At 53.9% G+C, this 15,016-nt stretch overlaps 1 protein-coding gene across 1 annotated transcript; it reads right to left on the reverse strand.

Moving 5' to 3' along the window:
* Positions 1–4,237: 4,237 nt before the first annotated feature.
* Positions 4,238–15,016, reverse strand: PHYHIP (phytanoyl-CoA 2-hydroxylase interacting protein). The gene is made up of 5 exons (XM_049769477.1): positions 14,665–15,016; positions 11,375–11,568; positions 10,061–10,235; positions 7,520–7,637; positions 4,238–6,138 (listed from the first exon to the last, which is right to left on the reverse strand). The coding sequence occupies exons 2-5, from the start codon at positions 11,537–11,539 to the stop codon at positions 5,604–5,606; spliced, it is 993 nt and encodes a 330-aa protein (XP_049625434.1). The 5' UTR covers positions 11,540–11,568; positions 14,665–15,016; the 3' UTR covers positions 4,238–5,603.

The raw sequence follows: 15,016 nt of genomic DNA on the forward strand, positions 1-15,016 counted from the left end.
GAGGTGGTGTCTGTGTGCCAAATACCCAGTGTTGGCAAGAAAGGGTCTGCTCATGGTCCCAGAGCCAGCATTCTTGAGGGTCAGGCTGAGCTCCAGCCCCCTCAGCCCTCCTGGCTCATGGAGACAAGAAGCAGATGCCCACCAAACAGACATTTCTGCTCCAACATCTTCTTGGAGGCAGCCCAACATGGGTGCGGATGGTCTCCTTCCTGCCTTCATCTTCCGCTTCCCCAGCAGACAGAGGAAAGTCTGCCATGTCCTGCCCCTTCCCTGCACATGAACTGCACAGGGAAAGGAAGTCCAGAGGCACACGGAGTGTCCTCCGTGCTGGCTTCTTGCAGATTCCAAAGAGCCAGCAAGCCAGAGCCTTGAGAACTTAGGGAGGGACTGGAGCCTTGACTGGCTAAGCTCCTCCCTATACTGGGACAGAAGTGCCCAGCATGCATAGGCCTGGGGCTGGCATGAGCTCTGCAGCAGAAAGTGATGGGTGGTGGAGTGGGATGTGCTCCTGGCTGGTCACATCCCTGAGCTCCATCCTGGCTTCAGCCAGGTCTGGAAGCCCAGCAGAAACTTCTAGGGGCTCTGAGTCTTGCTCCAGTGACATTCTGGCTACCTTCTCTGTCCCCGCACTCTGACTCTGGTCCGGTGCTTAGGACTGTAAGGGGTTTGCTCAAGAAGAAAGGAGAGATCTCCCACTACTACTAGGCCTCTAGCACCTAGACCACTTAGGCCCCTCTCCCACACTTTGTCCCCAGACCTCATCCTCAATGGCAGAATTGTGTGTCAGTGATCATGTGCTCCTCACCAGCTCCTTCAGTTCCTGAAACTCAGGACCACCCTGGGGCAGACCCCATTGGACAGCCCAGGGAGTACCCAATCCTGCAAAACCATAACAACAGTTCAGGGAGGTCCCTTGCAGCCCTCTGGGCCATGGTCCCAGAACTCTTTGAGCCCTGAAGACTTGGAACCTGCTCTCTCCTCCCCTGGGCTCAGCATTTGGGAGCCAAGAGGGAGAGGCAGGTGTAGCTTGGAAACACACCCCAGCTCTTGAATCGCTGGAGTTCTTGTGGGGGTCCCAAACACATCAGGGGTCTAAAGACCCAGAGTAGTTCAGGGTCCTCTACAAGGAAACCCAGGAAGTGGGGGTCATAGCCTCTGTCAGGGCTCACTCCAGACCTTTCCCTCATGCAACACAATACCTGAGCACTGGAGCACTGATGGCTGATGGCATTGATGGGCTGGGAGAAGAGGCAGGGGTATAGGAGAGAAGAGGAGGAAGCAGTGCTGGCATAGGGAGGCTTTGGATGGGCTGCTGAGACTGTCCAGAGGTCAGTGTGTTCTCTCTGGCAGGTTTCTCCCTTCAGGCTGCTTCAAGGTTCTGAACAGACCAGCACCATCATGGTTCCAGTCACCCCAGGCATTCAGTCTGAGGAAGGAGCCCTTTTTTTTCTTATCTCCACTGCAGTGCACAGCACTACAGGTTACAGCTGTGGACCCAGTACTGGTCTCAGCCCTGGAGAGCATCTCTCCATTCCCCAGGACAGGGATTAGTCCTTCCATGCTCAGCAGTTCTGTTGGTGGGCTGCCCCTTTCTTAAGCCTCTGTTTTCTGAACTTGCTGCCCTCCTGCCAGGCTGAGGATGGGAGAATCCTACAGCCTCGTGTCTAGGCAACCAGAAATGGGGGTAGGGGTGGCACCCCCTGGAGGGTGGGAGTCTAGATCAGCAGTAGGGAAGTGGGCGCCTTGTTTCTCTCCCTCCATTTCCCTACCTCCACCATGGACTAGTTTCTCATGAGAAGACGCAGGCCTGAAAGCAGAGCTGATCTGGTGCACGGGCCAGGCACTAACTTCTTTCAGGGAGTCACCAAGCCTCTCAACACCTTCATTTGGACACATGTCATGCATGGATACACATCTGCCTCAGTTTCTTCATCTGGACGTGTCGCGTGGCATTGGCTCCCTGGGTTTGAAGAAGAAATGAGATGAGCCTCTCTGAGCCTGTCCCAGTGACTGACTGGCAAACAGAAGTCTCCCATAAATAGACCTTTCATTTCCTCTGCCACACAAGTTTCCAGGAGCTGGACTCTTCTCTGCTGGAAGGAAACTTCTGGTACCCTCATTGCCAGCCAGCTGAGGAGCTAAAGGAGACAGGGCCACACTTTACCCACATCAGGGCAGGGCTTGCGGGCAGAAGGGACATATTTCTGGCTAGTGGGTGGCTTTTCTGGGCACCTCCAAAGACATGCCCTGTGCTCGACTGTCACTGCACACAAAGGAGATTCTAGAATCCATGAAAAGCTTCACTGCTCCAGTTTGTAAAAATAGTCATGCCTGACTTGGGAGTTGGGAGACAGCAGCCAGATGTTTTCCCAGGAGACCTAGAAGGCCCCATCCCAGATTCCTGCTGACCAGCCTGCCCAGCTTGGGGGTATCTCCACCCCCCATTCTAGGATAGCTGGATCCAATCTCCTGCTCATGCTGTGACCAGGCTGTTTAATGGTCACTCACCTCAGCTCTGCTTCCTAAAGGCGCCTCCATTGGGGAAGTGGTCCCACCCCATTCCTTTTCTGGGCTCTAGATACCTTTTTACCTAATACAGAGAGGAAACATGTGAATTAGAAGCCAGAACCAATAGTGAGGGTCTTTAGTACTGGGACCCCCCACTCACAACCCTGGACAGCCTAATCCACTGGGTCTGACCCAGGAGGAATGGAAAAGGGAGGCAGGCATGAATGTAGGCCTGAAAGGAAGAACAGGAAAGGGAGAAAGAAGGAAGAGAACGAGGAGGAAGGGATGGGGTGATATCAGAGGTAACAGGAAGAGGAAGAAGGAGGGAAAGAGGGAGGAAAAAGAAGGGAAGGAGAGGAGAGGGAGAGTGGGAGGAGGAAAGAGGAGGAGTGCAGGAGGGCGTGAACACATGTCTGCATGTCCACGTTGGCACATCTGTTGCATCTGTGTGGTGAAACACCCAGCCATAACCCATGAGGCCATGGCCTTTTTCCTCTCCCACCATGTACCAGAGCAGACTTGGCTCTGGCTTCTTCCACTGACAATGGCAGCTACAGGCCCTGTGGTCTCTCTCCTTGCAGGGAGGTTGTATTCTAGCTCTAACCAGGGCAAAGGGGGTCTATGAGGACTCTTTCCTTCCACCAGGTTAGGATAGAGGAACATGTCATAATGAGCCGTAGGCAGATACCAGCACATGCCTACACCCAGATCTGTCTGACCAGCGTCCAGCAGCCCACACTGGCCATTGGAGAGGTGAGAGGAGTCCTGCAAGCAGCCCACCTTCAACTACCCCATCCCCAAAAAAGTAAGAGCCAATCTCTTCTCCTAAGGAATCCAGAAATATCACCCAAAATGACTGGTTTGTCACTCCAGGATTCTCATAAGACCCTGAGGTCAATGCAGTGGGCTGTGTCCAGACAGACCCTGAAGGCCTTAGAACTGGGGTCTCCAAGCTGGTGCCCACTCTATTAAGAGTAAGCCTCCAGGACACCTGCAACTCCACAGCGCCCCCTGGTGTCACTCAGAGGTATGGCCTAGGTCAGCAATGGTACTGTGAAGGTCCTGCCAAGTCACTGTCCCCAGGGCCCCTGGTGTATAGTGGGGGGTGGAGTGTGTGTAAAACCATCAACTGGGAGAATTCTCTCTGCAGAAACAAATCCTGGGCATTGAGCCTGCAGTCAGACATGGGCAGGCCTACAGCCTCACAGCTTTGGTCTCTTCCTGCTCAATGAGAGAGATACAGCCTGGGTACTCTGAAGGTGTTGGCATGTGCAGAGCAGCCAGCCACATGCTGGCACAGAAAAGTCACCAGCTCCCTCCTGGTGTCCTTGCTGGCCCCAACACTGGTTGGCACATTGGGCCTAAGTCAGGCAGTGTCAGTGAGAACTGGTTTTCTGGAAATTTCCCTCTAGCAGAGGCTCACGGAATCTGTCCGTGACAACAAACAATAGTGACTCAGATCTGCTGGGGTAGGAGAGACACTGAGATCTGGGCCATTTGAGCCTGAGGCCGTGGCAGGATGCCAAAGGGAGCCTTGAATTCTGGTTGGGCCTCCAGAGGGTCTTGGGTTCTGCCCTGAGAGGCCTCAGTTTCCCACCTGCCAGTGGAGGGAAGCACTGAAGAGGCAGGCAACTGATGCAGTGCAGTTTGGTGACCCTCTGAGTACACAGCAAGCAACCTTCCTGGGGGCCACCCTGGCGCAGCCCACCCCTCCAGACACACACAGAAGCATGACTCAGGCCTTTATTGTTGCGGGTTGCAAGCACAGCACAGGCGGGTGCCCCAGGATTGGGGAGGGCAGCCCCCAAAGAGATGCTGACTGTGGCTGAGGAGAGCAGGGGTGCCCAAGTCCTTTCACTCCTCCTCCATGCAGCTAGCGAGCGCCCAGACCTTCTGTGCCTGCTGTGGAGACAGCCTGTGCCCTGTTCCCCACTGTTCCACTTGCCTTGCCCAGAACTGGCCTTGTTGGCCTGTCAGCCCTGTCTGTCTGTCACTCAGGAGTTTGATCTCCTCCACCCACATGTCTCCCATCAGGCCCACACCTCCCCATACACTGAATCCCAGGCCCTACCCTCAGGACCTGGAAGGAAATGAAAGAAAAGGCAGAAAGGAAGGCTGGGCCTAGTGGGACTGCCCCAAGAACTCCCCAGGGAAAGTGGTCTTGGCCAGGCAGGGCTGCTGGTGGGCGGGCACGGAGCAACAGTCCAGGTCACACACGGGCACAGTGCTTAGGGGCCATGGCAGAGCAGGAGCAAAGCACGCAGCCAGGGGGCACCAGGGCACAGGGGGAAGACCCCACTCTCAAGCCAGCTTGAGCCCTCCACACCAGGCAGCGGGCTCCTGGTGGAGAGGGCATCTCTCTGGGTCTCAGGGGTGTCCACCCCCCTCCTCGACCCCAGTGGCTGTGATTCCAGATCCCAGGACTCTGGGTAAGGGAGAAGGTGTGCCGCAGTAGAAGAGAAAAATTTCTCTTCTTTAGGTAGAAGACAAAAATCCCAGTGAGCTGGAAACCCCAAAGTAGAGTGGGCCTCCTTGTTGGGGTGGGGTGAGGGACTCTCCCCATGCAGGAAGAGGGTGAGGGTGCTGCGGCAAAGGGATGCCGGGGTCCAGCGGTGCAGGAGACTATTTATAGAGGGAGAGGCCAAGGGACCCCTTTTTCTTCGGGGGGGGGGCCCTGTGAGGGGTGCAGCTCAGGAAGAGCACCCACAGTGCTCTGCTCCTCGCCTGGCGGCAAACAAACACCACGCGGACTTCCCAGGGAATCTGAGGCAGCAGGTCTCCCTGAGATGGGGCCTGGGATGAGGCAAGAAACAGTGGGACAGGAGACCAGAGGAAAGGGGGACATCTCCAGCAATGTCACACACCTCCCCCCTGACTGAGTGGAGAAGCCTTTTTGACTCCCCTCAGGGCATGAGCTAGCGGTGCCCACCTTAAGGCCAAGCTCTGCGGCCTCTAATGCCAAGGGGTGGAGAGGGGAGACTAAGGTGCACAGGGAGCAGGGGGCAGGAGAGAGAAGCCAACTCCCAGGATCTGTGCCGCCCATGCCGTCCTGCTGGTAGGTCATCTCCCCCTGCCCCCCAGCTCCCCAGGAACCCCTAGCGGCCCACGCTGATATTGCAGGTCTTGCAGCTGGGGTCTTTCTTGGCATCAGCAGTGGACAGACTCATGAGCTGGTGCCCACTGATTTCCCCCAGTGTGCCCAAGGACAGGTCGACCGGCTCGGTGTAGATGATCTCCAGGATGAGGTCCTGGGCGTGGCGGAAGACCAGCTCCCCATCCTCCACGTTGCAGGTCAGGAACTTGTTGCAGGCAATGTCCAGAAGGGGCAAACGGTCACGGCAGAAGCGGTCTCCCAGGGAGCCCTTGGGGGCCAGCACCAGGATGGCATAGTGGTAGGCCGTGTACATACAGTAGAAGTCTGCAAAGTAGAGGTTGGTGCTGGGGTTGAAGAGACGCTGGGCAGGGATCTGGAAGCGCCAGCGGCCATAGGGGGAGTCCTGAGGGGGCTGGCCTGTGTTGAACTCCGTATTGCAGCTGAAGAAGACCCCATGCAGCATGCCGCTGGTCGGGGAGCCGTGGCTGCCGCTGTTGTCCTTCAGGTAGGGCCGCAGCATGCTCCCGCAGTGGGTCCTGACATGGGGGGGCAAGTGCCCAAAGGAAGAGAAAATGCTGCCCGTTAGCTGAGCTGAGGCTGCAGTGGTGCAATGGGGCCCAGCTCCCAGCTCTCCCACCCGCTGACGCCTCCAACAGTCACAAATAGAACATTCCCGAGTGCATGAGCAGAGATCCCTGAGCCGGGCTGATGCAGCCCACTCGTTGAGGAGGGATCTGAGCATGCCACTCCCTGGCTTTGACAGGATTTGCATGAAAATCAAGGCCACCGGAGCTGGTCTTTCTGGCTCCACCTCTCTCATCTCTGACCACACCCAACTCTGACCTGCTGGGCCAGACTCTCTCCCCAGCTCTTCCAATAAGGCCTCTGCATTGCTCTTGTCACCTTCTCCACTAGACTCCATTCTTCAAGCCCCAGCACAGCTCTCCTCCTGAAGTTTTAGGTACTTGCCCTCAGCAAACCGCCCTATCTACATCCAGGATATGAAATTCCCCACAGCACCTGCTGGTTACACTGTGTCTGGGCCATAGATGACCTAGAAAGGCTGTGTCTTCAGGTGGGCCTGTGCCTTTATTCCTCTTCCCATCCTGGCACATGTGTTCCCTGGCTCTCACTGGCTTGCTGGTAGGAAAGCCAAGTACTCCTACTGTAGCCTCACTGTCTTCTAGCATAAATACCAAGACCCATTGTGGTGCCCTGCATGGTTGAAATGGCCTCTTCCTGGATTCAGAGTGAAAGGGGCCATGCCAGCAGGCAGTGCTGAGTGGAGCAGGAGCAGGTCCTGGCCTGGTTCTGAGAGTGTTGATCTCAAATTTTTTTTTAGAATTTTCTGGCTTTGTTTTGGGGCCATACCTAGCTGTACTCAAGGATTACTCCTAGCGGAACTTGGGAATCAAACACTACCTGCTGTGCTCTCTCTGACCCCATTTTTGGGCACTTTTGGAATGCCCAAATTTTTTTTTATCAGAAAAGTGATATATAGTCAAGCCAAAGGAAATAAAACATAAGATGCACTGGTTGAATGACAGACGTGGGTGAGTTGGGCCAGACCCACCCAACTTCATTCTCTAACTTCCTGGCCAGTCGCTGTCATCCAACACCACTCTAAAGGTTTCCCTTGAAGCTTCCTTGGTGTGCAGGTTTGTAAACTAGGAACTTTACTATCTGCCTTTGGGATCCAGGCCTGAGCAGAAAAGGACACAGCCCTTCTGAGTTATAATTCAGTAGTGCTGTTCCAAAGGAAGGCCAAACTCAGGCCCATGGTATCCAAGAGCATCATCCTGAGCCCTGGAGACTGATTCCCAGCCACCACCTCACCCTGGAGCCAGCCTGGACTCTAGAGGAGAAGCAGCTGGGCACAATGGGTATGTGGAGAGAGGAGCTGCAGGAAGCAGGTACCTGGCATGCTGGAAGTACTCCTTATGGTGGTTGCGGTAGAAGACAGAGAAGCGGAGCATGCGGCCTGCGATTTGCTCCGCCTTCTCCTGCAGCTGTGCCAGATGCTCCTTGGCGTAATCTGCAAGAGTCCTGGGGATGAGCTGAGGGCCAGGTGGGGAATTATAGTCTCCACGCCTCCACGCCCAGACCCCTCCTCACCCCCCTGCCGATTTTCCCACCCACCCATCTCTGTCCTCAGCTCAGGGGAGCCAGCTGGCCTGCTTAGAACAAGAAGAGCCAGCGCATCTGTCCTCTGTAGCACTTGGGGTAAGAGACCATGGTGGGGCTCCCCAGTTACAGTCATGGCAGGGACCTCAAGGCTGAGTCTCAGCATCCTTGTGTTAAAGGAGGATCATCAAGAAAAGGATTGAGAGGGGAATATCTGAAATCCTTCATAAGCAGCCCTGCACAGGAGGGCAGAGGCTGTCCCCTCTTTGGCTGTCACTACACAGGGAATTGGCTGAGCCCCACAGAGGTGAGTATGGAGACAGCAGTGACAGCTTCCAACCCAGAGAAGGCTAAACCCTCACCTTGGACAGACCTGGACAGTGCCTGTGCACAAATCAGGAAAAGAAGTCTCTTTTCCTGATAATAGTTTTCTGGCCAGTAGGCAAGATTAAAGCCACTCCCAGCTTCCCAGTTTGCAGTCTTGATGGGTTAATCCAGAGGCTTTCCCACAAGATGAAGCACCTCTGGAGAATGGGATTTTGCCACAAAGAAAGAACATTGCTCCAAAGTTGGGGGGAGCTCAAAGAGAAGTGGGGCAGAGGACAGAGCCAGCAGCCTTAAACTAGAGGCAAAGAATGTTCCTTCTTTGTGACAAAGAGCACCAGAGCAGTCTGTGTGAACACCAAAAGGACTGAATATAATCCTGGTTCCTCCATGACTAAGCACACACAAGTCAGCTGTTCATGCCGATATTTTCGAGCTAAATTCTGCTAAGAGCCTACAAGACCAGAGAAGACAGATAATTTTCCAAGTGTACATTGACAGAAGATCAATAACAAAGCGGGATCGACAAGCCCTGTGTGATATTACTGAATCTCAAAAGAAAGGAAGCTCTCCCAGCCACAAAACAGAGGAGCTGAAGCCATCACATTAATCAGATAACCTAGCCAGAGAAGCACACATACTGGAAGAATTCTCTATGTGGACTTCTCAAAGCAGTCAAACTTATGGAGAAAAGCAGTGAAATGGGGCTGCACCAGTTGGTAGGCATGGAGAGAAAGGAGGGGTGTTGTCTAGCAAAACTTAATTTGGGAAGATTCAAAAGTCCTGGAGGCCTAGGCAAAGAAGTATTTGTTGGGTAGCATGGACCTGTATCGTAAGTGTGGTGTGGTGAAGACAGACCAGAGGCACTCTACCTTCTGGAGCTGATAGCACAATGTTGAAGAACAATGTCTCCCCAAGTTTCAAATATTCTGAAAGGCCGAGCTCAAAGGGTTGGAGTACAAACACTAAATGTAGCAAGACCAGAGTTCAATTCCAGACATTGCAACAGCACTAAATCCTGTTAGGGAGTTGTCACCCCCTCCACCCCCAATAAAACATTCTGGAGATTGATTGCATAAGAATGTACATGAAGGGGCCCAGAGAGATAGCACAGCGGTGTTTGCCTTGCAAACAGCCAATCCAGGACCAAAAAGGTGGTTGGTTCGAATCCCGGTGTCCCATACGGTCCCCCGTGCCTGCCAGGAGCTATTTCTGAGCAGACAGCCAGGAGTAATCCCTGAGCACCGCCGGGTGTGGCCCCCCCAAAAAAAAAAAAAAAAAAGAATGTACATGGAGGGGTGGAGTGATAGCACAGTGGTAGGGCTTTTCCTTGCACACAGCCAACCCGGGACAGACCTGGGTTCAATCCCCAGCATCCCATGTGGTTCCCTGACCCTGCCAGGAGATATTTCTGAGCATAGAGCCAGTAGTAACCCCTGGGGCCAGAGAGATAGCATGGAGGTAAGGCGTTTGCCTTGCATGTAGAACATCAGTGGTTCAAATCCCGGCATTTCATATGGTCCCCCGAGCCTGCCAGGAGCGATTTCTGAGCATAGAGCCAGGAGTAACCCCTGAGTGCTGCTGGGTGTGACCCAAAAACCAAAACCAAAACAAAACAGTAGTAACCCCTGATTGCAGCTGAGTGTGACCCTAAAACAAAACAAAAACAAAACAAAACAAAAAGGGTAAATATGCCTAGCACTATTTGTACACAGAGAAATGATTAAATGATGAGTTTTATATTACATGCCTTTACTACAATCCATAAATTAAACATATGCTTCCCAAGCTAGAAAAGTCATTCCACACCTTTATAGAAGTGGGATTATCAAAGGATCCAGTGCTCACATCTGCTACAAATGCCAATCTGTTGGGTTGCCGGGGTAGGTCTCCCATTTGTATCTTCCCAATGCCTAGGCCTGGCATACTACAGGCACTCCCCAGATGAGCCCTTCATGACTACTAACTACTAAGCCACTGTGTGTCACAGTGGCAGGAGGCAGGCCTCACCTCCGGTGCAGAACTCCACAGTCTCGCTCCAGCCTGACACCAGGTACTCCCCATCACTCTGCTTCACTGCTGTCTGCACCGCCACGCTGTACTCTGTGCGGGGGCTCAGGAACCAGTGACCTCTCACTGTCATGGGGAGTGGCACAGCCTTGGCCACCAGCTTGGTGGGAACATCCTAAGAAATGGGATGCAGTTATAGAACCTAGGGGCAGACTAGGGTACAAACACCCAACTACACCTTACATCTGATGCCCAACTTCCCAAGTGAACTCCGACCCTCCCAAAGTGGGCCAGAGTGCCAGGAGTCCATGGCCCCTCATCCTTTCACCACATTCCTGCAGATGCTAACAGCAGCTCTGAGGAAGGTATGAGGGACATTCCCCTATCCCCAGACCTTTTGCTCCCCATAGAATATTCTCTTGGAAACTAGGGAGAAAGGCCACAGGGTGTAGGGCCACCAAGTTGCAAGCTGAGAGACCTTAGGTTTCGAGGGAGACTTCGAGAGCTGCGCACAAGGCAGTGCAGTCTCCTAGGCAACAGCGAATGCTGAGAAGCCAGGGAGGAAGGGAAAATATGCCTTATTCTGGGGCGGGGGGACTCTAAGGGGGTGGTGTTGAACATTCAAGTCACCGTGGCAACTGGCCTGCCAAAAGACACCCAGATCGGGAGAGCCAGTTCCAAAGAAAGAGGGGGTGAGTAACCCACATGATGCAGCAGTCGTCCTGGGAACCAGCTCCTTCCCACCTCACTCTCCCCCTTCCTCTGCCAGCTGGGTAAGGGAGAGCCTTCCTCCCACCCACTCCCATGCTGGCTTTAGCCCAGGGAAGGACACTCTGGCCAGTGGGTGGAGACATCACTCAGTCTTTTTTGAGACCCTTGATGATAAAGATAGGTGGGAGGTCCACAAGGGCTCGTGCAGGGGTCACAGAACACCAAGCAAAGGCCCTTATCACCCACCAGGTGAGTTGGGGGCTTTGTGAACCCTTTGAGGTAGTGTCCTCAGATGTGCTTGGTGTTTCAGGCTGGGCTTCCTAGCCCTCTAAAGCCAAAACAATGTTTGCTATACACGGGCTCTGAGTCAAGCACCACACAAACACTACCTCAAAGAAACTCCCTCAGAGCTTAGGGGGCACAGACGAGATTCCCTTTTCCCAGTGAAGACCTGGTTTGGGAGAGGCCAGGTGAGGTGATGGCCAGCACTTCCCAGAGAGTAAAGTCTGGATTTCTGCCTTACTCCCACCTCCCACAGTCAATCCATTCTCCTTCCTCCTTCTAAACAAGGCAATGGGACAGGCCTGGTCACCCCAGCCTCACCCGGTGCTTGAACTTGTTGGAATTTTTGTTCTCCTTCTTGTTGAGGTCGATGAAGTAGTGGGTGACTCGTTCCAGGTCAGTGTTCTCCATGGTCCAGGAGATGCGAAAGGAGTCACAAGTGATGTTGTTGACCTCGATGCTGTGGGGCGTGGACAGCAGCTCCATGATCCCTTCTGGTGTGGCTCCTGCAGGGACTGAGAGGAAAGGAAGAATCACCACCTCCTCTGCACTCCAGAACTTTCTGGAACATACTGCTCCCAACATTCCTTGAAAGATAGAGCTCTGAGGATCTATGGATCGTTCCTACTTTGTCAAACTTGATGGGAAGATTGCAGGGGAGTCTGGGACCAAAGGTGGGCTGGCTGCCCTGGGTGGTTCTTGTCTCTCTTGCAGGGGTCCACAGAGCATATGGTACTTGACAGGTGGTGGCCCCAGTGGGAATGCTACAAATATGGGGTGGGACAGATTTGCAGCAGATGGAGTCAGGGCGGGGGCCCTCAGCCAGCAGGCATGAAGAGAGAAAGTGGGGAGAGAGAATGGTATAAGGAGAGGCATGAGAGAGGTAGGAAGCATCCAGTGGGGGCTGTATGTAGGGGTCAGGGTGGGCAAGGGTGTCTGGCCATGGGACTCAGGCCTCCCTTCTCTTTGAGTGTGACTCCACAAGAGTGCCCCTGCTCAGGAGAGTGCACATGCCAGAGAGCTGCATGTGGATCTGCAGATCTAAGGCACTTGGTGCTGGACCACAGTCCCACTCAGGTTTCCCTCACATGTTGACTCTGCTCTTCAGCAGCCTTCATGGCTTGACTCTTACATAATCAGTTTTACTGTTGGCATCTAGTGTGGTCTAACTGTGCTGTTATGTTCATAGCATCTCATATAAACCTCACACAGGATGGTTCTATATCATCCCCATTTTACAGATAAAATGACTGAGGTTGAGATGCCAAAAGTCACAGAGCCAGCACATGACTTGGGTTTAGTTGAGTCTACTGTGGAACTCAAGCTCTTTCTCATGAAGCAAATATTTCACACCCTAATTGCTTACGTGAATATAGGTATGGAATGTAAACACATGTGCATGTACATATGCACATATGTGTGGCTCAGGCTTCTCACCACTATCTCTTTTCCCTCCCACCATCCTCTCTCATCCATTCTCTCACTCCTGTGCTTTTACCCTTGGGTGCTCTTCAGCTATGAGGGGCCCCAATACCCCACTTTGGAACACAGCAAGGAAGAACTGACACTTTGGTGCTGCAGTCCTGGGCTCTGAGGGTGGGGAAAGGGCCTGCTCAGGGGTAGACGGGGAGTGAGGTTGAGCATTGGCTTCATACCCATTTCTCATGCACCCTTAGCCCTCTCAGAGCTCTCCACACACCCCACTCTCCCAAGATGTCTGCTTTTTTTCCCTCTTGCCCAGGAGCTAAGGGTGAAGATACCTTGTGCTTCCAAAGCAGGTACCGCTATTTAAAGCTTCAATAAGATCCAACCCACACTTTCCTGTCAATTATGCTATAATCTAGAGCCTGGCACCTCTCAATTAATCCGTGGGTGGCAGGTACAGGGCAAAGGTATAGGTGATGGTCTTAGCTATCCCACTTTGACATCTTGGTCCTTTTCATCTTAACTGTTTCCCCCAAAAAACAGCTTATGTGCCTGCTTGTTGGGAGGTTCGATCAAATGCCAGCAGCTTTATGCAAAGGGAAGTAAGCTGGAGATGCTACCAGGTATACCCCAAAATGAAACAGAATGTAACTGGGTGTTAGGAAGAGGGGCTGGAATAATAAACCCCTGTGGCGTAGTTCTGAGGGACAGAAGCCATTGCCCCTCTGCTCCTAGGTGCAGCTCCCCATGAAGACATATGCAGGCCCCCACACAGCACATGCCAACACTTACCCCCCACAGGACCAGAGTGGCTACGCCCCCACAGTCAGTACCCAGTCCCACCTCTGAAACAGAGGCAGCTGCTGCAGCTGTTGGGGGGGGGGTGGTCCTCTGGACCAGCGTTGCCTTCTCTCTCTGTCCCTCCAGGAGAGCTGAACCGCACCCCCACACTTGCTGGGGAAAGTGGCAGTATTTGAAGGGAGGAAACAGTCACAGTTCTTCAAGGTAGGTGGTGTGAAAGGGCAGGGTGAAAGGGACAGGTTGAGGCAACACCTGAGGAACACCCGTGAATCCACCCGAGACAGGAATCCATACACCCACACACAGGCAGGCAGGCACAGGCGCCCAGAGATGCCCACACTGGGCTGCTCGCAGCCCACACTCACTCCCACCCTCACCCCCTTGCCACGCAGGCACCTTCTACCACCTGCCACATTCTAAGAATGTTCCAGTTTCCCCTCCACAAGCTCCACTGCCACCCAGACCCACAAGCTCTCATGCACTTGCTCACGCACTCTCAAAGGCTCACACACACCTCACAGCCTTATTTGGAGAAAAGGGGAAGCTGCAGGCGCTTCATGCCTCTGTGCCACCTCCACAGAACACATGCCAGGAGCCAGCCAGCTTGGACATGCATGTCCACTTACATACATGCTCACCTCAGCGCTTGTTCTCGCTCATGTTTTCTTTGAAAACATGCCGGCGTTGCCCTGATGCCAGCACTGACACCCCACCTCTTCACATGCCAACAGGTTTGCACATCTACGCAGGTCTGCCTGAAGACAACGACTCTGCCCACGCTTTCCACCCCTGCTCTTCTGTCTGGGGCGGCATCTCCCCACACAGAAACCCTCTGATCACATACACCCCCACATGATGGGGGATTTGGTCGCCCCATAAATAGACGCCTAGCAGTACTACCGCCTGCGCACGACCACTCAGAGAAGTGACCCCCACGCAGACATGTCCTCACGTGTACGGGGACACCTGTTCTGACATGGCACACAGAAATCTGCAAAGGAGCACACTCCACACACACACACAGAGCTCCCATACAGGCAAGGCTCCCTCCTCGGCACACATATAAGGCACACACCATTCTGGGCCCCTGGCTGTTGGGAAAGCCCCCCCACCCCCACCTCGTCCCTGCTGGCATTGTTGACTGCAGCAGAATGGCCATGGGGTGACTAACCCTGGTGCCCCAGAGACTGAACCCAGCTGTTAATCCTTTCACCAAAGGCTTGGCTGGGGAAAAGGGGACAAGGTCGTTCCCTGGGTAAGCAATCCTGGTGGGCATTACTAGCAGTGCTAGGACCCTGGTGCCCCATTTCTCAGCTTCTGACCATTCAAGGCTCCTCTGTACCCTCGTAGGATGATCTGGGAAGCAAGGGAGCAAGGACTCTCACCTGGGTCCAGCAGCTCTGCAGTGAAAGACTGGAGGAGAGGGAGGAAGAGACAGTCGTCTGGGCTACCCAGGCAGGACAGCAGCTGGGGACTGGGACCCTGACGCCTGAGTCAGTGCCGGCTTGGTGCTCTAGGTATTCTCACAGATGCCAAAGCAGCTTCTTCCATGCCCTGCAGGATGCTTCTGTCAGGCTCTGCAGTGCACTCTGCTATCCCCGGGAGGGTGAGTTATTCCCTGGTGAGCAAGGAGAGAGGCAAGAGGAAGATCAGAGCAGCGTGGAGAAGAGGGAGGCAGAGAAGGCGAGAAAGAACAGAGAGCCAGACCGAAATCCAGCTCCACCAATGGGATCAGCG

The sequence above is a fragment of the Suncus etruscus genome, chromosome 3 (assembly GCF_024139225.1).
Source record: "Suncus etruscus isolate mSunEtr1 chromosome 3, mSunEtr1.pri.cur, whole genome shotgun sequence".
Lineage (NCBI taxonomy): Eukaryota > Metazoa > Chordata > Mammalia > Eulipotyphla > Soricidae > Suncus > Suncus etruscus.

Excerpts from the sequence above, each read along its gene's own strand:
- PHYHIP (XM_049769477.1), bottom strand. The coding sequence starts at position 11,539 with ATGGAGCTGCTGTCCACGCCCCACAGCATCGAGGTCAACAACATCACT. Across the intron at positions 7,638-10,060 it reads TGTGGAGTTCTGCACCGGAG|ATTACGCCAAGGAGCATCTG; the intron begins GTGAGGCCTGCC and ends GGACTCTTGCAG. Across the intron at positions 6,139-7,519 it reads GAGTACTTCCAGCATGCCAG|GACCCACTGCGGGAGCATGC; the intron begins GTACCTGCTTCC and ends CCCCCATGTCAG.